Raw genomic sequence first — 23,295 nt, 5'->3', positions numbered from 1 at the left:
CAAGGATTCGCTCTGCAATTGCAAACGGAGAAGCTCAGCCTTCGCAAATTCAAGTCCTCCTCCTCCTCCAGCCCTTCTCCCCTTCCGATGAGAAAAAGGCGGTTCCCACTGGAAATTCAACATTTTGCTGCGAAAAGGAGAGCCAAGGCAGGGTACGAGCATCCATAGGGAAGCGGCGAGGGGCATCGAGAGAGGAGCCTGCAGATACCAAATCGCTCGTCCAGCGACGGCAAAACCGTCCCAAATTCCATCCCTGCTCCCCAGGCACCGGCCGCTGCCAGCACACGGATGGCGATCGCTTCGAAAGGGGGAAAGTTCAGGGACTAAGCAGCCATCTGTGCTGGGGCCAGACAGCGTCCGGGCTGGGGAGAGGGAGCCTGGCTGTTCCCCGCCAGGAGGGAAGGGCTCCAGCCTTGCCAGGCTCGGTTTTAGACTGAGAATTGCTCAAGCAAGGCTGGAGCCCGGTGCCAGATCCGAGCATCTTCACGTATCCCCGGAAAGCAGAGGTGAAAGCGGCGCCAGTCACTGCGGCGGGCTGGGGAGAGGCTCAGCATCTGCAGATCCTGGGCTCAGCCCTGCTGCAAGCCAAATTATCTCCTAAATTGAAGCAGAGCTGAGAAAATGAGCATGCGGGGAACTGAAAGCAGATGGGAGAGGAAAGGCTGGCACATCCAAGTGTCCGCTCCAGAGGGGGAACGGGGTACCACAACAGGGATTTCACAGTCAAAGCACTGCAGAATTAGTAATTAATTAATCCTTACGGCAGCCCTGCAAGCCAGATCAGGTGTAATTAAGCCTTGGTTTTATAGCTGGGGAAATTGAGGCATGGGGTTGCAGCTCTAGGAATAACTCTGCAGATGCTGGGGGTGTTTGGAGGCAGAGGTTTGTCGCCTTATAGATTATAAATCCAGCAGAAACCTCTGCGACCATCTCGCCTGTCCTCCTGCCTAACTCGTGCCAGGATCCGGCCCTTGGCTCATTCCCACTCCCAGCCAAACGAGCGAGTTATCTCCCAAGCCACAGCCGATAAAACGCTCCTCATGCTCAAGGACACCCACGCCGCTGCCGGGAGGGGATGGCAACCCGATGCAAGCCTTTTCCAAAGGGATCCCGATTTTATAGGCAAAGCTGCCCACCCTGGACCTCCTCGACCTGCAGCTGGGACGGGGCAATGGCAAAGCCAGGCTCTGCATTTTTTCCAGCAACAAACCCCAGCGAACCTTACAAACAGTCTGCGACCATGTTTAACAACAGCTCTTTGGAAACACCCTACACATACGCTTATTTTTCCCCTTCAATTACAACTTGCCTGCGAGCAGCCAGCCAGAAAGAAAGGAAGAAAGAAAGAAAAAGAAGTGATTCCTCCCCGTTTTGCCACCGTTATTCCCTCCTCTGAGGTAGACGTCGATGGGGTGGGGATGAACCGCTGGAGAGTGGTTATTCGTCCGGCGAGCAAACCCACGGCATCCTCGCCGTCCTGCCCCGGCGCTGCCGGCGCGGTGCGTTGCCGCTGAGCCCGTCCTGGCTCAGCACTGCCGCAGCACGCAGGCGGCAGTGGCTGGCGGCGGCCCCGGCGAGCTGCATTTCTCCGGGGTGGTGATTTTACCGGCATAATCGATGCAAGAGGCGTTGCGCGTCCGCACACCCTCGCCGCAAGTTTGGGAGCAGGGGGACCAGGGACCCAAGCGCCAGAGCGGGCAGGGGACGTCTCCGCAGGGCTTGATGTCCTCGGGCTTGAGGGCTCTGTCGCAGGTGGAGGAGGTTTGACCCTCCACGTCCCGGCAATCCACGGTCCGCCTCTGCCAGCCGGAGCCGCACGTCTTGGAGCACTCAGACCAGTCGCCCAGGACCCACTGGGAAGTCAGCATCGGGCGGATGACGTTGGCTGACTTCTTCTCTTTGCCCTTTTGCTTGCTGAAAGGGACATCCTTGGGGATGAAGAAGGTGTACTTGACTTTTGGTGGGAAGACCTCACTGGCAATGGTCAGCAGCTGGACGGTCAGGGGCTCCGGGAGCTGCCGAAAGCTCTGCAGCCTCTCCAGGGTGGTCATGGAGCCGCTGTATTTCAGGATGGTCCCATTAATGAGGATGTCCTGTTCCATGGCTGAAATGGCAAAGTCTCCGTTCAGCAGGTACTTGCCCTCGAGGGTCCTCAGGGCCAGGTAATTCCCGTCGTGACGGACCCCTCGGTGGCTGCGCTGTTTGATGTCGATGTTGGTTGCCCCGGCGGGGATGGTGACAATGTCATTGTAGCCGTATCTGCACAGGGCAAAGGGACACGGTTATTTTCCTGGACTTACTAAGAGGAGACCCATGCACCAGATAGCACTTGGTGAGGGGGATCGTGGCTCTGAAGCCGTTCCTCTGTAACCCAGAGCGCTCAAGAGCTGGAAATATTGCAGTTGTGTGCTAGGCTGAAAGATTTTGCTGAATTACATGCAAAAATGAGCGATGCAATCAAACGAACCGCTCCACAGTTACCAGCCTTGGTGGGAAATTCCCCTTACTCCCTTTCTTTTGAAACGGGTGAAGTGTTTGGGACTAAAAGCCTGGCTCTGCCGAGTGATGCTGTCACCGGTGGTACTGAAGGGCAACATCAGCTATAGATAGATATAGATACAGAACAGCAGAATAGGAGAGAGTTGGGGCACTGCTGGCCTTCTACGCCCAGAGGATATGTACATTGGCCAGATGTTGCTGCCAAAACCAGGTCAGTAGTTAAACAGTTAACCCAGCAGACATCTCATATTGTAGATGACTTGATATTAACTCGAATGCCTTTCCTAGGCAAGTGCTACAGCAGTAAAACCATCCCTATCCATGGGTGGGTGCCTCTGCACCCCGGGCTCATCTTTGGAAGGGTTTTGCAGCCACCACCACGATGCAGAAGAGCTCCCGTGGGAGGGCACAGAGCGCATTCCCATGCTGGGGGAGGATTTCCCTGCAAAGCCATCCAAAGTCCATTGCCGGAGCACCACGGCTCCCGGGATGGCACCGGGATGACTTCGGTACTCAAGCCCTCGGCACCCAGTGCTATAGTAATTACTTGCTACTATAATAAAATGCCACCCTGGCGTGACTTATGCTGTGGGGCCGGCAGGATCGTTTTCCACGCATCCCCACGGTTGGTGCTGTGGTCAGTAATTAGGTTTAGAGTATTTTGGAACAAAGCCTTCGGGTCAAACTCTGCTCTCAGTCACCCTGGCCTCCCTAACCCTGATCTTAATGGGATCTCTTCTTGGCTGTAGCTACCAAGCTAATCTCTCTTTAGTCAACCACAAACAATTCATAGGAGAGTGGAAGCCCCATTTCAGCTGGCTCCCTGGAAGGAAACCATTTAGGAAATCTAATTTGACTGCGTGAGTCACCTCGCCGCATGGAATTGGACGCGTTGGGCTTTTGTTATGATCTTTTCAACAAAAGCCTTAAATTCAGCTCTTTGGCAAAGCAACGGAGATCTTGGGCGAGGGAAGCGGCTGCCTCGATGCCCGTGTCCCAGCACTGAAATTCACCCCCAAGCCCAGGGAGAAGTTATTGAGCTATTTATATCCCACATCAGCCCTCAAAATACATGCCCGGCTCGCTGTGTTGGGGCGAGATGAATGTTGTAAACTCCGAGGGGCAGCAGATTTATTCGCAGTGGCATACTGAGCCCATCGCCAGTGTCAGCACCAGCTATTATTTTAGGAAATAAACTCTGCTTGGCTTGCACAATGCTGCCCCAAAATAAACTCAGCGTAAGCCCCGGAGTCTGGGGAGGAGACCAGGCTGTTGCAAGGCTACCCGGCTGAGGGTGTTTGCACGGCTGCAAACCCCGCTTGAGGAGTACTTGGCTTCCCCTCCACGCCGTTGAGTCCGGCTCCTGCAAATGAGGTCTGCAGCTAGGTCCAATGCTTTGGGTGTGGAAAACAAACTGGCTTTACATGACCTAGGAGGAGTCCCAATATTCCTAGCCTAGCACTTTTGCAATAAAAAAAAGAAAGGAGAATGAGAGGGGAAGCTGGTTTTTCTCCCCCCAGCCCATCTCTGCCGACCCCTTCTTCCTGACGCCTTACTTGGATCGGTTGAGTGAGCCGGATATTTTCCTGCAAGTCGAGCCGTTGCCACCGCACACGCCGCACTTGTCCAGCTTCTTGGAGGACCCAACTACGTGATCGCAGCCAGCCTTGATGCACTGGCCGTGGACGCAGATGGAGAGGGTCTCCGGTCCGCACAGCGTCCCATCGATCACCTAGGAAAACGGGGATGCAGAGGAGCAATTAGGGCATTTGATCTGGAAGGGGGTAATGAGGGGTGATTATCATCACCAGGTATCTTACTTTGGCCTCAAAGACTTTAAATTCGCTCCTCCCTCTGGCTCGGCAAAAGAGCTTGCATCGGTCTCGGGGTGACACTCCAGCGTACTTGGGGACCCACTCCAGGCGATTCCCTTCCAGATCCGTGAAGTTGTAGCTGTTGTACTTCTCACACTGCTGCTCCCGAAAGCTTTTTCCTGAAAGGAAAGGCAAAACGTGACCCAAAAACCTCAAGGAAGCCGGCAGGAACTGCCGTCCTCCTTGGCCATCGGGAGATGAGGGAGCGAGCCGAGGATAGCGGGAGCGCGCGGCGAGCGTGCAAGCAGAGGAGGGATGCCACACGCCTCCCACCCAGCCAGAGGGGATCACAACCCCCAGCAGAAGGCTGTTGCCCCCCAAAAATATGAATATTCAAGGGAGAGCGGAGCAATCCCCGGCAACGGGTCCTGGAGAAAGGGAGGTGGGAGGTGAGCGTGCATTTGGGAATCGCATCCTTTTGCTGTGCGGACGGGTGGCTTCGCAGAGCTGGGCTTACCATCCGGCGGGCACTCGTCGGTGCGGCAGGACTGGTACTTGGCGCGCTGGCCCTCGCAGTACCTGCCGCCGTGCTGGGGCTTGGGGCTGTCGCAGTGGCGGTAGGAGAACTGCACGCCGCCGCCGCAGGTCCGGGAGCAGGAGCCCCAGGGGCTCCACGGGCCCCAGCCGCCGTCCACCGCTGGCTGCAAGAGGCCACGAGAATCTGCTAGATCTGTCCCCGAGCCCGGCTGCTCGCTCCCAAGGCAAGCAAAGGTCTGAAGCAGAGCTAAAAGCTCCCCCCAGCTTCTCTCCCCGCATCGCCAGCCGGGGCCCTGATCCAGCAAAGCACTTAAGCACGTACTTCACATCGAGTTATTACTGACTTCCACCAGTCTGTTCATGTGCTTAAAGTTAAGCTTGGGTTTAAGTACTTTGCTGACCGACTCAGAAATCACCGCTAATCCCCCTGGCAGGGCAAAAAGTGATGATTTAATTGCAGAAGCGCATCTGCTCGCTCTGGTTCAGACCAGCCTGAGCCTCGGTGAAAGGCACGGCAGCATTTATCTACGAGCTGGGCTTGCCAGTAACAAAGATTAATGAAAGGTGCTGTTGAAGGAGAGATATCCAGAATCCAAAGCTAGTCCAGGAGATGGCAGGACCAGGGGGCCAGAGGTTTGGGAATCCCCAAGGATCAAGCCCCAGCCCATTGGTCCCCGATCCCCCGTTACCTGGGGCTTCAGGGCATCCTGCGGCACGCAGCGGCCATCCCAGCACAGCCCGCCGGCTTTGCAGGGGGTGCCGTCGGCCCACGGCAAGCTGCCGTTCTTGGTGTGGCAAAGGGGCTCCCCGCTGCCGGTCCTGCACCAGAGCTGGGCGCAGATGTCCTCCTCTGTGGTGTTGGGGCAGTGCTGGAAGTCCTTGCCGAAGATCTGCTGGCATTGCTGGTCCAGGCTGTACAGGGATCCTCGGCCCGGCAGCTCGGCAGGCAGGGAGAGGGGGTCGGCCGGAGCATCGAGCAAGCAGTCGCCTGGACAAGGCAGAGATGTATCAAGGCTTGATGCCATGGGTTGCACAAAAGCAGGGCACCCCAAACCTCTGTCTGTGGTCAGTTTTGAACCCCCTTCAACCCACACACCCCTCAAGGCATTGCAAAGAGCCTGAGCAATTAAGGAAAAGGCTTTCTTGAATGATGAGGCTCCTTACCGTGCCCTCCGTCCAGGAACTCGGTGAGGTACATGGCGCTGCAAGGGGACCATGGCTGGGTTTTGTTCAAGTGGATGAAAAGAGGAGCCATCATGTGGTGCTTGCCGAGGGGCCCGAAGAGCCGCTCGCAGGTCTTGGAGTCATCGTGGGGCATGCTGAGCACGTGGCCTGGGGAGCAGAGAGCATCGGTGAGCCACAGCCCCCCAGCCCTGCTCTTCTGCTGCTGATGCATGGGCAGCTGGGAGCATCTAGAAGTTATCAAGCAGTTCCTGTTGCTGCAAAAGCTATTTGCTTCGGTAAATCAGAAGCAATAAACAAAACGGTGCATGCTTGCTCTATCTCAAAGGTACAGCCTGCTGTATGCAGGGCAACGCAGCCCAAGTTAGCGAGCGCATCTCGAGAAGTAGCAAACCAAGCGGGAGAAGTGCTTAGTCCCACACCTTAGCTCATCACATCAGGCAAATGCACCAATTTACACCAACTCGGGGACTTCTAAGTGCCTTGGCTGGTGCAAACCAGCTTCTGCCGGTGCCAGAAGCTCCTCAGCGCTGCCCAAGGCTGTGCTGGTACCCACCCGGGAGATGCTGGCGCTGGGATGTGCTACATCCCCTCCCAGCAGCCGGGTTGGCCACGCCGGGCTGAAAAAGCAGAACACACCCCCACCCCTGGGAAGGGATGCATTACCCAGTTCAAGGGATGTATTACCCAGTTCGTGAGCCAGGGTGTAGGCTGCCTGCAGGCCCTCGTCCTCAATCACCGAGCAGCTTTTGTTGCGGTCGCACATGGTGCCGATATCCGCCACTCCCAGCGTGTCGCAGCTTTGGTGTCCGCAGAAGTCCTGTTTGCGAGCAGCAGCGAGGCGGGTAAGGCAGGGTGAAGGGGTCCCACATTCCGCAGCCCCAACATCGCTGAGCAGAGCTGGGCAACCCAGTGGGGCTCCGCACCCTAAATGCAACCCCCCCATTGCTTTGCTACAAGCTCCATCCTTTGCATGGTGGGGGGGATCCCTCCTCTCTCTCCAGGGACACCTCGACCCCTTTCCTCTCCCCCTCAAAGCATCCCCAAGGGACCCTTCAGACCTGTCTCGTCAGCAGGATGGCAGTGTCGTAGTGCTCTGGGTGCCGGTCACTCGGGGGGTTGAACCTTTGCTGCCAGCTACAGAAGTTGCGCAGGGTGAGCCCGCCGTTGTCGGACACCTCCGGCCCCGCTGCCGCCTCGTCCACCACCAGCATCTTCACCACCACCAGGTTGATGGAGTTCTTCAGGCTGGGGTGCTTGTAGATGCGAGCCGCCATGGACATCAGGGTCAGGACGTGGTTCTGCAGGGGGAGAGAGGGGCAGGCAAAGCCTGGGTGAAACATTCGCCTCAGGGGTCTTTTTTTTTGTGGTTAGGAAAGGAGAAATCAACCTCATTTATGATGCCTACCACATCCAGACCGACTCAGGCAGCCACCTGGGTTGATGGAGTAAGTGCTGCCTTTTCCGCACGTGATGCTTTACACCTTGTGCTGGTGGGAAGGACGGGCAGGACAAGCCTGCCCCTGCATCCCCTTCTCCACCTGCCATGAACCCTTTGCACCCAGAAACCCTTCAGGAAAACCTCATGTGTCCCGGCAAGTGCTCTTGCATATTCCTAAAGCATTAACTCTGCCCTCACCGCCCCAAGGCAAGAACTGCCTCGTGCACAAAGTCCCGTGGGTGCAAAACCACCCTCGCGCAGCTGTAAAATTCCTGTCTGCACTGGTCGGCAGGGTTTGAACCCAACGTCCTTGGCGACAAACTGGGACCAAAGCACTTTGACGTTCGAGTCTTCGCCCAGCAGCATCCCCTGCTCAGGCGACTGGGATGACCAGAGATTACTTAATATGTCAAACGTGCCAGCAACGTTTAGGCTGATGTAAACATCTTATCGGAGCATCGAAATTCCTCTTCTGCTTGGCACCCGTTCACGGCCCCGGAGTCAGGAGAAAAAAATGTAGCTATTACACAATATAGTATTGGGAAAGAGAAAGTGGCTTCTCTCCTCCCCAGACGAATTACACCCCGCAGTCTTGCTTCAGTGCCACTATCTAATTAAACTGGAAGGACTCGGTGGAAGCCCTTTCCTATGGCTGAGTTTCACCCAAAATCCATGTTTCCTGAGTGGAGCTGGCTCTGCACGCTCATCATCATGTGTGATATACACAACATGTGTTTTCTTAGCAAATGAGGGAGATGTTTAGGGAGAGACCCCCTTTCCCTAACAGCAATGGCATATTTGCTGCACCAAGAGCAGCTCATGGGGCAGAGCCGCTCGCCTGGGGCGATTGTGGCTATTTTAAATTATTCTGCCACATTTTCTCCCGTCGCTGGCAGCTCCATGTAAACAGATGTTTCACTTCAGCAAGATGTATCCCAAGTCCTCCCCGGCTCATTATCCAAGGGCAGGCCCCGGCAAGGATGATGGGAGCACTGAATAGACTGGTTTATTTAGACTGGCCAGATCTCCGCGACATGACTCACATCCCAGCCCGAAGCATGCAACAAATGTCACGGAGAAGTCACCGCCGAGGCAAGAAACCCACGCGAGATCCCCACGAGTGGTTGCTCCAGGGGACTGGGGGAATTGTTTACCCCATGGGGAAAGTCCATTGGGAACCATCCTAAAAATATCACAAAGCCTTCCTAAAATGACGTGTGTGAAGATCGAGAAGGATGCTCTGCGCTGGAGCTGCGCATCATGGGGTCATCCCTCATGTCCAAGGGAGAAAGTCCTGTCCCACCCTTTTCTAAACCATTACAGGTTTCTCTCCATCCTGGTAGTCGTTACCTGGGAGCTCTCGGTCCCTACCGCAAATCCCCCGGGACACCAACCCTCACATCCTCAGGGTTACATCCAGCCAAGAAACTCTTTCAACAGCAGGAATGGAAGGACTCGGAAAACATCCGTCTGCCTTCCTTTCGTCTGGAAAGTGAAGACAGAAAGCAAACCAAACAAACAGCTATTTAGTGCAGATTAAAAGGTCAAATTCACTTGTTCCACCATCTGTTATCTATTTATACCCATCCCTGCACCGTGCGGGAGTTGGTTGCGTTTCGGATGGACCCTGACTGCTCTGGGGAGAGCAGCAATACACCTGCACTGCCTTGGCTTGGCCAAGGGTTTGGACCCGGGGCCAAAAGCAAAGTATGAGATCCCCAGGGCTCAGGAGAGGCTGACTGAGTGCTTTCGGCCCACAGCCGGCTGTGGTCGAGTTGAATTGTGCTTGTTCCGTCCTCCTCGTGCCTTTGCAAACAGGCTTTGGCTTGACAAGCCACCCAAGAGGGAATGCCGCCTTCTCCGGGGTTTCTTTCCCAGCATTGAGGCTGAGGACGTGGGTATCGGGATCAGATGTGGGGCAGCCACGGGGTCAGGTTTGGGGAGCCCAGAGGTGCAAACAGACTCGCGAGCTGGTGTCTGCCTCCTTCCTGCAAGGTGCCGCAGCACAATGGGCACAGGGCGCTTCCCTGCCATTTCCAACCAACATCCTGGGAGATCTTGGCAGGAGTTCTGCTGAACTGGTAAATACAGATGGAAAATCAGCCCCTGACCTGCTCCAGGGGGGAGACGACACCAGCCCAAGCCTGAAAGGATCACGAGAGCATCCCTCCTCTGCCCAGGCAGGGCTTGCACGGCCAGACGCGAGCACCGCAGCTGAGCCACCCCGCTGCAGAGGCAGCGGCAGGGGTTCCTACTGCCCAGTGATGCCCCCCAAAACCTCCTACCTCTTTTTTCCCCGGCTGCAATCCTTGGCTCCCTCTGGTCTCAAGAAGATCAAATTCCACACATCCCCCCCCCCAAAATGAGGGGAGGTGCCTTTTGTCCAACACACCTGCATTACAGCAGCTCCGATATCCCTCCTGCCACAGCATCGTTGCTTCTGGGAGAGACAGAAGCACCCACAGGTACCACCAGCATTGCCCGATGCGAGACTGCCGGCAGCAAACAGCACGTGCAGAGGGTTAGCAATGGAAAAAATAAATACAAATCAGAGCATGGGGAACCGAAGTGGTTGGTTTTAACCTGATAACGTTGAAGGGTTTCGCTTTCTGACACAGGCTCTTGCAAAATCTCTGCTGACATTCTCCTTCCTGGGAACCACTCAGAAGCTGAAGTCTGCAGAGATCCCCAAACTGCTTTGTTTTGTTTTTTTTTAATTATTATTATTTTGGGGGGAAGAAACTGCTCTTACACAGACACTAACTATTACTGTGGTATGCACATAATGATCCAATATCGCCAGACCCACCCAGTGCAGAAGGATGGCAGGGAGCACCCGTGCAACACCCCGGCACGACTGACACGCTCCCCAGCTCATGGAGATTAATGCTCAACCTGACCTGGGGCTGTAGGTTTGTTTGTTCATTCATAGGGTTGTTGGGTTTGGTTTTGGTTTTTTTTTTCCTCCTTTCTCCCTAGAAGCCAGCATTTCTGTGGGGGGGGGAAAGAAACGCTGAGATTTCTGGAGTGCAGACAGATGGAAGGAAGAAAACACAGGGTCAGATGTGAGGGCTGCCCAGCTTTTAAAAAACAACTGGTAAAAACATATCCCAGCCTGTCTTTCTCTCCCCCAAAGCGACCTCTGCGTGCTGGCCCCCCGGCTCGGATACCCTCAGCGGCCAGCGGCCACCTCCTCCTGTGGCTTGAAGCCCAGGCCAAGAATTTCCTTGCAAAACTGTGGGCAGCCAAGGGAAATGGGGGGCAAGGGGGCACCTTGCCAGCCTGCCGGTGCGCCTGCCTGCCCTCCTGCCTTCCCAGCTCTCTGCGCCATCCCTTTTCTGTTTGCCACATGATTTTTTCCCCCTTCTCTTTCCTTCTTTGCTGGATATTTGGGGCTGACCCGCCAAAGCAGCAATTACTCCTTTTCAGAGCAGGGGAAACTGAGGCACACACAGGACTCCCACCACCTCTTTGCAGGCATGGATGAACACAAAGCAAAACCCCGTCCCAAGAGCATCCCGGGGCAGGAGCGCTGCAGTTTGCAATTGCTCCTGGGCAGCTTCGGTGGGAGCCGGCTCCCTTCACGCTGCGCCTTTCATACCGAAGCCCTTAAGAATCAGCAGTCACCACGCCAGCTGTTTAACATCACAGGGCAACGCGAGGAAGCGAGTGCATCGGCCAGGGGAATATTTAGGGAGGCTGCCCAGGTCCTCCGACCCCTCGCGCCAAAGCAGATGCAGGCTGGAGGGGGGGTGTGTGTGTCACACCCGGGTGGACAAATCCCAGAGGAAAAGCACCAGCAATGCTGGTGGATGACAGCATCAGCGCAGGTCCCCCTTTGCTTTGCAAAGACCCCTTTTAATCCCACCCCGGTTGCCTTTGGGATGGGCTCGGGAGGGGACGGCTCCTTTTGTCAAGGGATTAAGCAAAGTGGCCAGCTCAAGCTGCAAAATATCCTAAAGTGAGCCTAGGAGCTGGACACGAGGGGACCTGAGGCTCCAGGCTTTACCTCCAACGTCACTTTGGTGGTGGATCCCGGTGTGAGAGAGCTGGCAGCAGGACCCCAACAGTGCCCCGTGCCGCACACTCCAGCACCCATCTGGTCTTAGAGGGAAGGGATTGCAACAGCACTCCTAAAACCTCATAAACCTGCCTGGAAAAACCACAGAAGTCAGGCGACGAATCCCAGCTTAATCAGTGATTTGATTTTGCCGTGGTCCTTGGTCATTACCAGCTCTTGGAGTCAGAGATCGCAGATTCCTCCCTTGCAAGAGCAAGGGGGAAAGAAAAGGGGATCGTAGCCATCATGTTTGCAGAGGAAAGCTTGGAAACGCATCTCATCTGCGCCCAAGAGACTGGAGAAATCCCACCACAGGAATCCAATTCCGCTGCCAACTGGCTGGGGATGCTGCGGCCGGTTTTTGTAACCGCCTGTTGCTGTAGGTGTCTCAGCAAACATCAACTGAGCCTTGCAGAGCATCTCTGCAAGTGCAGCCTGCGCTGCAGGTGCTCAGTCCAAATGCCCTTTCTTCTGCACGTCAGAGGGCTTAGCCCCTACGCTGTCTCCTGCCTCAGTTTCCCCTACTCAAAACCCCCATTTAATTCTGTTAGGGATGCTCACTGTCGTTTCCCCCTCCCAAGCATTTCAGCTCCTCTGCAGGAAAAATGCAAAGGATAACTTTTGTGTCCAGCCTGGGACGTCACGCCCATCCGTATATAAGGGGGCTCTTCCTAATCACTGCAGATCTCATCCTGCCAAGTCCTCCACGACCTGCTGGCTCTTCACAGGTGTTATTGCTCAGCACTGTCCTGCTGCTAATGCCCCCCCAAATACCCCATCTCCTGCACTCATCAAGCCAGAAGAATGATTAAACCCCCAAATTTCATGTCTGGTTCCGCTCTCACTTCATCATTTCCTCCTGGTTTACATGAGTATTGATGGAGGTGGAATTAAACTCTTGTTGTCTAAATTAGGTTAACAGCTGAGCTATAATGGCTCAGATTGATTAGAAATACATCATTAATAGCATTTTCCTTACAACAGCATGACATTGATTATTACTTGCAATGCTTGAACGCATCTAATGGTGACTATCTTCTACTTGAGCTGTTACAGCTTATGCAAGAAAATAACTGGGAGTACAAACAATACTTGTGACCTTTAATAAATATTTGGTAATTGAAGTGTGGTTACAGGAAGAAAAGTCACTATATAAATAAGTTTTCTTCTGACTCAACATGTCTGCTCCCTGGGCACCTCCTGGTCAGCTCTCTAAGATCTCACCAGCATGAGCAAGCCACCACTTTTTTTGGCCCACAAAATGTAGGTTATTTAGGGAGAAGCGAGACGGCTATTTGGTCTCCTGAGTTAGCAGCAACCGTGCTTCTCCCCACATTTTTGTTGCTGAGAACAAGACACAGAAACACAGCGGGTGGCTTTTTGTTTTACTGCTACAGGAGAGCTGGTTGAAGTTTTCTCCCAAACACTTAAAAACATTACTGCCCTGTTCATCCAAAACGAGATCTTTAAAGTCTTCCTGCCCATCAAGAAATACCGAGAGGTGACACAAAGATACTGCTCTTGGGGATAAAGAGGAGATGATAGTAAATGGGAGCCAAGCAGACTGGAAAGTCGCTGGTAACTAAGGAGGGAGCTGTCATGGACCTACCAGGCAGCATCACCCACCCCCAGGAGTGCACCAGCCGAACCAGGGCAGGGTACCAGCCTTTCAGCCCCTTGGTTGGGTCTACGTGCGGCTCAGCAGCCTTCTGAGCTGCCATGGCACAGATTACCCGGAGGGTTGGTGCTTTTTCCCCAGCTCAAACTGGGCTTTATCAGGATTTTCCCTCCCCAAAATACATCACCTTATTTGTAGCAGGAGGCAGACCCTTGGGCGTTGCTTTAAAACCATTGGGTGCCCGGCTGGCTGCAGAAGATGCAATAAACTCTTTTTCCTCTCCTCTTGGGGAAGCTTCACATTACTGGGAGAGTCATTTCCACCACCGTTTATATGCCTGTTGCTTAAAAATTCAGGGTACTCCCTTGCAAACTCTGGTTTTGACTGCTGTGAGCTCTGGGGGGAGGTTGTCTCCAAGTGCAGCATCCATTGCTCCTTGATCCTCTGCTCTCTGTTCCTGCCCACCCGGCTTGGTGGCACGCAAGCAAAACCAAGCAAGGGGCAAAACCTGAGTGATGCTGAGCAGCTGAAATCAGCTGGAGCTCCAAGGTTTAGCATTTCTCAAGGTCCAGCCCCACCTGAGCAGGGCTGGAATTAAAACGCTGCTTTATTGGGATGGAGAAGCTGGATGAAGCCCCCAGGGGAAGGATAAAGCGGGCAGAACTGGCAAAGCCAGGCTGCCAAAGCGCAGCCCCTGGTTTCAGCTGCCTGGCTGCTCCCCACTGAGCTCCAGCTTCAAGGACTCCTCTAACAGCCCCCTACCCAAGCAACCCACCGCAGAGGACGAGCAACTTCAGCGCACAGTTATCCCTCGCAAAGACCCACGTGCATTTCAGACCATGCAAACCTGAACTTGGACCCGAGGACCCGATCAAGCCAACTTTGCAGCGAGCGTGGCAGCGGGGAGCTGGCTTTGCAAGAGGCATGAAAAATAACTTGGTGCCGATGAAAGCAGCTGGTCAACAGCCCTGGAGACGGATGTGGGGGGCCAGGACCCCCGCTCCCAGGGTCTCCGCAAAGCCTGGCCACAGCCAGGGTCTCCGCAGCCGGAGCGTGTTGAAGGAGGGGGAGAGTTTCTGGCGGTGGTGGCTGGGGGAAAGGGTTGTTCGTGCATCTGCTCAGCTGCTAACAGGTGGCTCAGGAGCGGGACTGCGCATTACTCAGCCCCGGGTTTATTTACTATCTGGCCCGAGCTCCTATCCGGAAGGGAGTTAAGCCCATTGCTTTGCAGCACGGCTCTTTCCCTGTAGCAAGAAAGGCTTTAACCCGCTCTGTCCCTCATCTTCGGGGACGCCAGACCGATGGGACATCACGGCGTCCAGCCTGCGCAGACACAGGCTCCCTGGGATGCACGCTGGCTCTGGGAAAGGGTCCCCAAACACCGACCGAACCCCATGGATCAACCCTGCAGCCTTTGCCCCAGGGATTTACAGCCCCTAGACAGCAAGGAAAGGTGGGGACAGAGCCAAGGTCCCCCACCCCATCCCCAGCTCTCTACTACCTCACCCAAGGTGGTCCCTGGTGTCCCTGCGGGGGCCGGGCGGGGGGGCAGCAACAGGCACCCCGGGTGTGGTGGCAGAGCCAGCGGGTTGGGGGCACAGGGCGGGACAGGAGGGGATGGAGAGGCCGCAGGGCCCGGGGGTGGAGATGGGAGGAGGTGGAGAGGCAGCGGGGATGGGGACAGGAGGGGACAGAGGGATGCAGGGGCAGGGGGGACGGAGGGATGGAGGGATGCAGGGGGGACGGAGGGATGGAGGGATGCAGGGGGGACGGAGGGGCAACGGAGGCAGAGGGATGAAGGATGAAGGGATGCAGGGGGATGGAGGGGCAGCGGGGACGGAGGATGAAGGGATGGAGGGGGGACGGAGGGATGGAGGGGGGACGGAGGGATGGAGGGGGGACGGAAGGGGGACGGAGAGGCAACAGGGGCAGAGGGACGGAGGATGAAGGGATGCAGGGGGATGGAGGGATGGAGGGGCAGCGGGGACGGAGGATGAAGGGATGCAGGGGGATGGAGGGATGGAGGGGCAGCGGGGACGGAGGATGAAGGGATGGAGGGGGGACGGAGGGATGGAGGGATGCAGGGGGGGCGGCGGACGCCGCCAGCCCTTACCTCCACGTCCTCCCCGTAGAAGCGCACCATGGAGGCATCAGCCACCAGCAGCGTCTCCACGTACCGCGCCTGGGAGACGAAGCGCTTGGCCCGGCGCAGCGGCTCCCCGGGGCCGGCGGCAGCGGCAGCGGGGTGGGCGCCCGGCGGGGCGGCGCGGCGCTGGAGGCGGTGCAGGCGTCTCCAGGGCGGTCCGGGCGAGGGATGCCCGAGCGGCCGCAGCTCGTACGCCGCCCCGTCGAGGAGGAAAGCGGCGCGGAGGCCGCCGCCGCAGCGGCTGAGCACGGCGGGGGCATCGGGGCTGCCCTCGACGGCTCCCGCGTAGAAGCAGCCCCGGCGCGGCGGGCTCCGGCCCGGCGGCCGCCGGCCCCCCAGGCGCTGGAGGCGGAGGCGGGGGGCCAGGAAAGCGGCGTCGGGGCGGAGGCGGAGGACGACGGCGCGGCCGAAGGCGGCCAGCCGCAGGGCCAGCTGCCCCGGCGGCGCGGGCAGGCGGGCGGGCAGCAGCGGCTGCGCCTCCCGCGGCGGCGGCGGCAGCGCCCACGCGTGGCACAGCAGCAGCAGGTGGAGCGGAGCCCGGCCCCCCAGCAGCGCCCGCCGCCCCATCGCCCGGCCCTGCCGCCCCGCCGGGCTCTCGGCGGCTCCCCCGCAGCCTCCGCGCCGGCTGCCGAGCCCGCTGTATTTATACTTTCTCCCCCCGGCTTTGACATAAGAGGTTTATTTTTGATCTCTCGCTGTTCCCCACTCCCCTCCCCTGCCAGCCAGAGCCTGGGGGAGGAGGAGAAGTGAAAGAGAAAAAAAAAAAAAAAGGGAAAAAAAAAAAAAAGAAGAAGAAGCAGAGAAAAAAAAAAAAAAACACCCCACACACACATAAAAAAAAAAACCAACCCACTTTTGGATGCGATTTGAGGCCAATCAGGCGCCGGGAGCCCCGCCTGCCTCCAAGTGTCAACTCCAGCCTGCTACTCTCCCAGCATTAACCCCTTCGGCCCAGCCTCCGCCCGCCGGGGCCTGATCCTGCCCAGGCCGGCAGCAGCGGGGCTGGGGGAGGCGGTCCTGCCCCATGGGCTGGGGTCTGACACCCGGATTCCCCCCCCCACCTCCCCACCATGGGAGGATTTGCCCCAGGGTGGGTGAGTCCTCTCCCGCTCCCCCCCAGCATCCCTTCGCTGCTGGAAAGCACCAGGCCTGTGCCAGCTGGAGGGCATCTCATCTCAGCCTGCAAGGCAGAAGGTGCCTCGGGAGGTTTCGCCCCCCGGTTCCCATGTCCTTGGCTTAGCCAGGGACAGAGCGGGCTCTGGGCCCCAGGGAAAGCTCCAGCAGTGACACATACGAGGAGGTTTCCATGCCCTGAGCGAACAGCTGGGTCCACATGGGATTTCCTCCGGCTGGAATAAGGCAACGGGCTAAATCAGACTTGTGGAAAATACCTATGAGAATAAAACAATGCAGCCAGCTCCTCCTGTGGCTTTTTTTTTTTTTTTTTTTTTTTGGGGGGGGATGCTGTGCAACTTCATTTAAAACCCAGATCTCCCCCTTTCAGATGGAGTTTTTCTTCCCATCCGCATTCCCCTGCAGTGAGTGAAAAGCCTACAGGAGTATTAAAGCCTCAGGCTGTAACACCAGGTAGCTACTGTCATGTACTCAGCGGTGGCAAAGTCACGAGATGGGCAGAAACACGCTGTCCCTGGCTGGGAACCTGCTCAGCACCAGGGAACAACCAGCTGTAATGGAGAAAGGGAAATGACTCTTTATATATTACTCCTTCTTTCCTCTTAAGCCCTCCTTCCCCATTAGTTCATGAGATTCCTGGCCTCTGGAACGCCCTTTGTGCGGTGCTGAGATATCCCGGGATGTTCTTGCCTCAGCCTGGGGGTGGTGGGTCCTATCCTGCTCCTTGCCCTGATTTTCTAAACCTTTTACAGGGAGCAGCCCATGCTCAGGACCAGGCTTGTGCCCCTTTAACCTTGCTGCGGATGCAAGCCCAATGACCAGCTCCTCTACGTTGTAGGCTTTTTTTCCCCTCCTTAGCCTAATCCTAAAAAGATCCGAAAGGGTAAAGCAGCATTTGGCACCTCCAGATTCCTGGGAAAGCTGAATCTGGCCATGGATGAGCAATGGGGCGCAGGGTTAAAGGCTGCTCTCCCTTTACTTGAGGATGTATTTACATCTGCCTCGCTATTATTATCTCCACTTAAAAGCCACATCCCTACCTATATAGTAAACACGACCCTGGCTCTAAATAGCAGCGCAGCCCTGGGGCCAAGGCTCTGATTACTTCATCTTTTTAAAGTGTGGGTTTTGCGACCGTAGGAGGAAATAATAAATAAATAAAAAAAAAATAGCAAGCAACCCCTGGCACGGTGTAGTTTGGTCTGGGACATCTCTCCAGGGTTGCGTATCGAATGTGCTCCCTCGACACCCAGCACCTTGGCAGCTCTCCTGCGGCAGCCGGCTCCGGCCGCAGCCCCCTCCTCTCCGGGCAGGGAGCTGAGCCTGCAGCCGGAGCGGCTTCTTCGTAGTGGCCAGGGTGGGTTTTCCTCCCTCTGCAGCTTCACTGGGCTGGGGAGAAAATACAGTTTGCCTTTTAAAATCAGAAGGAAAGCGCAGAGGCAGGACCAGAAGCTGAAAGTGAGCCCTGATTCTGCCTCCTCCAACCCCAAACCCTGCTGAAGGTGCCTGCATGGGTGTGCATCTCACTGGGCTTTGCCTTGCCATGGGAGGGTAGGCAAGGAGAGGGGGTGCCCCCGCTCTGAACCAGGACAGGTAAGGCTGCAGGCAACACAGGGCACGTCTCTCCGACAGGATGTAATTTATTCCTGGCTTTCCGTTCTCGGAGCCGCATCTTTGATCTCGGAGGACATGCTTGCATCTTAGCTTGAAGGCACCGCTGGTTTTCATTAGCGGCTCGCTCTGCAAACGGTAGCTGGAATTTCTTGTGGCCGATACGAGCTTTGCCGGGCTCGTTAGGAACCAGCTCGAAGGCACACTGGCAGATAGCAAAACCTCGCCTGGCTGCCCCTCTGCATCTCCTCCCAGCAGAGGATGAGGCACCCCAAGCCTTTTTGGGGTTCCTTCTTCTTAACCCCTTGCAGGACACGCTGCCACCAAACCTTGCCTGCCACTCGGGGCTGCGGCTCTCATTTCTGTGGGGCTGTCTGAGCATGTGAAAGCCATTAACTCCCTAGTCACTGTGATTTAAAGACCCTTTTGATCAAACAGCTTGCAAACGTCTGCCCCGCTCCCCTCTGCGTGTCCCCAGCTCTGCAAAGCCAGGCAGCGGGCACTCCCCTCCCGCATCCTTCCCGGAGGGCCAAGCCCTGCGCTCCTGCCACCCGGCACCCATCTCCTGGGGGAGTTTTGGCTTGCCAGGATGAGGCCCACGTTCCATTTGCTGTTCCTGCTCCGTGGCAGCGAGATTGCCCCGTTTCGGGGGGTCTCCGGGATGCTTTGCTGTGCCCTCCTTGCTCCGTCAATGGGATCGCATCCAAATTTGCAGCGCCAGGCTGGTGTTGTAGGTATTCCCCTGTTTGCTTTGCCCTTAGCCCGGGGAAAACATTTGGAAGAATTATTATTTGAGCTATCTACAAAGCAGCTCCAGCCCCAAAAAATATTACCACTAGATGTCAGTGCCTCCCTACGCTGCATGGTGGGAAACCCTAAATCCATCCCTGCGCGTTCGCTGCCACGGAGCAGATCCTGCAGCAGCAAGAGGAGAGTGAAGGGGTCCTGCAGCCAGCCCCAAATCCACCTGCTGTCAAAAAGAAGCAATTCCATTAGTTTTCCTTTTAAAGTAAGCAGGTGGGGTGAAACCTCTCCCAGAAAAGGAGCTGGGCTTTAAATCCGAGCCCTGGCCTTGTGTCCTGCCAAGTTATCTTCGGTGAAACCATCTTAGCCGCAAAGGTTGGCAAGTGAGATTCAGGGAAACGGTTGCTTGCCTTAGGTTTGCATGGGAAAGGGAGGTTTGGGCTTGATTTGGGGCGAGTGAGAACCGGCAAGTGAATGAAGCAGCAAAATGTGCCCTCCTAGTTTAAATCCCTAATTGCTGCATTGAACCCCCGCCACATGACCACGGCCACGAGAGGGCCCCCCCGCCTTAGAAGTGGTGGTTATTTAGGGTTTTGTACCTCAAAACCCTCAGTACCCCGTAAAAAACTGATTTTGCCTTCCCCTGAGTGTAATATTTGACCCCCCCCAGTGCAGCAGCCCGTCCCTGGGGACCGTGCATCGACGGCGTGGGGGGTTCGATGGCTGTGAGTGTGATGCTGGGGAGAACCGTAATTCCTACTGGGTCCCTTAAAGGTGGGGAAATCAGATTTTTAGGATTTAGGAAAGGGCAGAGACAGCCAGGCTGGGTCTCGGTTTATCAGCCGATGATGCCTTCCCCGAAAATTCTTGGTGCCGTAGACGCAGCATAAGCTGGGTACGCCGAGAGCAAAGGTCCACGGTTGTGATTTGACTTGATTTGATTTGATTTGGTTTGAAAGGATTCTACCTCTGATTTCTAAACCATCTTAAGGCACCTCCATGATTATTCTCTATTTTTAATTGCATTTTGATTTGTAATGCAATCCATTGCGTTCAACTGCATTTCATACCTTGATTTGCAGAGCAAGAGAGTGTCACCAGAGGGCAACCTTGCTTCAGGGTGGTTTTGGAGCTCCAGTTGCATGCAGGTGTGGCTGCAAGGGAAGCAGGTTTATGGCTTTCCAAAATCAAGGGCTAAATCCGACTTCCAGCACTGCAGCCTCCTCCCAGGCTTTGCGCTCCCTGGGGAGCTGCTTCTCCGCTTCCCGGCTGGCTTTTGAGGCTTGCAAGGTGTCCCCAGACCTTCATCAGTGAGAAGAGCCTCCAAGAATCGCCTGGTCCTTCCCCAAGCCTCTTGCAAAGCTATGTCCGACCTGGGGTTAAAACCTCCACATTTGACAGAGACCTCCAAGCCTGCCCTAGGGCTGCTTTTCCTATGAACCTGCCCATAAGCAGCGCTGAATAAATACGGCAAGTTATAATGAAAATACTCTTCTCTAGAAAAAAACCCCACCTATGAGTCCCCCCTCCTCCCTGTTCCACTCTCGCGTGGTTTAAGGGGTGATGAAAATGAATGAACTTCATAACGGTTTGCCTGAGTGACGAGCATCTTCGGCAGCTGGCTCGTGAATCTCCATCACCCCAGGTTTACATGCATCATTTTGACAACCTTTCAGGCTTACCCAGATCCACAGCTTCGCCCTTTTGAAAGCCTGGTGTCTTTATGCATCTTTGGTTTATGTATTTCTAACACGAGCATCGCATAAAGTTAATTAATCAAGGATGGACGCTGCCTCAGGCAGGTGGGTATGCTACAGAGCCGTGTAGTCCTGGGTCATAAATCCTGAGGCTGAAGGTGTTCATGAACAATAATAAATATGCGATACTGTCTTTTTGGGGATATGTGGGACCATCATCTATCTCCTCTAAATTTCCGCTTACTGTTTGAGAGCATCCTGGAAAAAACGTGCTTCTATCTTCCTTTAGGCAGGAGAGAGCCTTAAATACTAAGGGGGGTGAACACAGAGGGGAATTTTGGATGCTTTTGGGGTATATGAACTATCAGCAACCCCACGACCTTGCAATACTGGCTGGAAATCAGGCAAAACCAAGCTTTACAGTTTATTCAACATACCTTGGCATTGCCATATTGATGGCCTGCCAGATGCCAGAGGTGACATTATGTGTCGGGACCATGTGAGAAGGCAGCAGAGAGGCTCGTGCTCCAGGAGCAAGGAGACAGGGCACAGGCACCCTTCTCCTGTGTCGCCTGTGCATGGAAGAAGCAGGCTGATTTGATTTTTGTTGTGTTGCGCATAGACGTGTGCTTGAAGATTTTTAAAGCCTAGATCCTCTTCTCTCACCGGGCAGGTCAAGTGCTGCTGCCATCCCTGTTGCATAGAAGAACTGCAAGGGCTGCATAGGAAGCCCAAGGCAGAGCGTCCTGCCCATCTCCAGTCGCTATCATCCGAGACAGAATAAACCTAATTAAATTCAGCATCTTCCTGGACCACGGATGGGGCTGGCTTTAGGTTACAAAGACCTCCACGTGCTCAGGTTTCTTGTGTATCTCTCCCTCGATGACCCTATCTAGACTCAGCCAGATTTTTTCTCCAAGCCTTTCTTTCCTGGAAAGCCGCCTAACAACTCGCTTTGACTCATCTTCGGTCCCTGGAGAGGATCCTCCTTCCTGCCCATGTGGTGGGGAGTTGGGAGAGCACAGCCTGAACTTTTGGGTGAGAGCCCAAGCCTCCGATCTGCCAACCTTTCGGCCGAAGACAAGTGAACGGCTTGCAATGTCAGCTTTTCCCTGCCCACAACCTTTCCACTCTATCTTTGGCATAGAGCTCTCGGATGCTCTATTTAAAACTATTTCTTTTGTGAACTGGAACATCCAGGAGATATGTGATGTTTGTTTTTTTTTTTTCCTCTTCTTTTATTTCTAACTTCGCACCCCTGGCATCACAACAGTGATGAAAAAAAAGAAAGAAAATAACTCGTCGTCACTTCCCGGAGGCGCTTGGGATGAAGTGGGAGGAAGGTGGGAGAAGGAGGGTCCACACTGCAGACCAGCTCACGCTGACATTTCAAGATCAGGGTGAACTATGGATTAAGCCCAGATGAGGCAGGTTTTACCTTAAAGTGATTTCTAGGCAAAAATCAAAGTAGGAGACGAAGTTACCTTATATACCTTAATATACCTTATTATCTGTAGCTGTTCGGTGAGGTCCAAAGGCGTCTTCCATCTCCGTTCCCTGCTTACCAGGCATTCTCCTTTAGGTCACCTATATACAGCCCAATTCCATTAAATCCAGGCAAACTTACAGGGGGTGAAAAGCAGCCAGATTCAGCTCCAAACACCTGGAAAAACACACAGAGCGAGACCAAGGTGTTATCTTGGGCCAGCTCCTTCGTGCAGATGTAAAGGGCTGTGTGGTGCAAGCAACTGCCGGGAGGTCCCCAAAGAAGGGACCTGCCTGCTCCCTCCCCGCCCTGACCCTCCCCTGTTGTGGCCGATTGCTGTAATCTGCAGGAGTTGGCAGGAGACATAACAGAGATAATCCTCTCTGCCCACTCTGCTTTGAGATGGACGTGCCGCGGAGATAGAAGCGCCCCGAGCAGACGCCACAACCCTGGGACCGCTCAAGGGCTTCGTCTGGGTCCTCTCTAGTGACAGAGAGTGGGAAAATCACGTCATGCCCTTGAGTCAGAGGAAAAATAAAATAAAAAATATGCCTCCCTTCTTGTCTGGAGTGCTCTGAGACATGCCAGTAGTCCCTGGAGCTGCCTGTAAAGGGTGAGCCCTCAGGGCAATATAAGCTCCATGTACCCAGCAGCTCTCCTGCTCACCACGGGCAGGAAAATGAAGGCAGCAGATGATTTGGCTTCCAAACAAAGCTCTGTCTTTGGGTAGGTGATTCCCCCCTGTTCAGAGGGAGAGAGGACAGTGGAGGCCATGAGAAGGCAGAGAGCTGATCCATCCCTTCACTTCAACCCCAAAGACGCTGGCAACACTGTTAACATCATGGGATGGAGCGAGTCCGGCCAAAAGACAGTGTCTGACGGGATGGAGCGGGTCTCGGCTCAGGCAGAGCCGAAACACTCGCATTTTCTGCCTGCCTTTCCCCATCAGGAGGCAATCAGATGTTCTCCAGGCTGGAGGTAAAGTCCTGCCAGTTCGGTTTGACTCATCCTCTGCCGCTGGAGAAGATCTACCAGATGGAGGGGCTGGAGCTCCTGGGGCAGCAATGACTAACCCTGGCTTGATGACTGCTGGGCTGGGGTACCTGGAGCCAAGAGGCTTTTGCGGTGCACGTGGGGACCTTCTTTCTGCTCCCTTTCCCATCTGCTCCTCGCTGGTATCTCTGCAGGGCAGAGACCCCCTGAGCTCCTTGCGGCTCAGCGTAGGGGCCAACCCATGGGGTCTTCTGCGGGGTCTTTCCCCGGTGCTGAACACCAGAACCACCTGAAATGGTGCAAGCGCTGCTGCCTGCCCATCACCTGTGAAGG

At 55.3% G+C, this 23,295-nt stretch overlaps 1 protein-coding gene across 1 annotated transcript; it reads right to left on the bottom strand.

Annotated features, from left to right (window-relative positions):
* Window positions 1-1,526: 1,526 nt before the first annotated feature.
* On the bottom strand, window positions 1,527-15,864 carry ADAMTS8 (ADAM metallopeptidase with thrombospondin type 1 motif 8). The gene is made up of 9 exons (XM_059829684.1): window positions 15,265-15,864; window positions 7,094-7,333; window positions 6,720-6,852; window positions 6,015-6,182; window positions 5,540-5,838; window positions 4,831-5,014; window positions 4,320-4,492; window positions 4,056-4,231; window positions 1,527-2,259 (listed from the first exon to the last, which is right to left on the bottom strand). Exons 1-9 carry the CDS (start codon window positions 15,862-15,864, stop codon window positions 1,527-1,529), a joined length of 2,706 nt encoding a protein of 901 aa, XP_059685667.1.
* Window positions 15,865-23,295: the final 7,431 nt, after the last annotated feature.

The sequence above is a fragment of the Gavia stellata genome, chromosome 26 (genome assembly GCF_030936135.1).
Source record: "Gavia stellata isolate bGavSte3 chromosome 26, bGavSte3.hap2, whole genome shotgun sequence".
Classification (NCBI taxonomy): Eukaryota; Metazoa; Chordata; class Aves; order Gaviiformes; family Gaviidae; genus Gavia; species Gavia stellata.
The sequence above is the reverse complement of the archived record's forward strand: the minus strand, read 5'-3'. Positions and strand labels throughout refer to the sequence as shown.

What these genes read in the sequence shown, in the direction of transcription:
- ADAMTS8 (XM_059829684.1), bottom strand. Translation starts at nt 15,864, where the DNA reads ATGGGGCGGCGGGCGCTGCTGGGGGGCCGGGCTCCGCTCCACCTGCTG. An exon ending in AGGATGCCCTGAAGCCCCAG is followed by an intron (nt 5,015 to 5,539) that starts GTAACGGGGGAT and finishes GGCCTCTTGCAG; the next exon opens with CCAGCGGTGGACGGCGGCTG. An exon ending in TTAAAGTCTTTGAGGCCAAA is followed by an intron (nt 4,232 to 4,319) that starts GTAAGATACCTG and finishes CCGTTTTCCTAG; the next exon opens with GTGATCGATGGGACGCTGTG.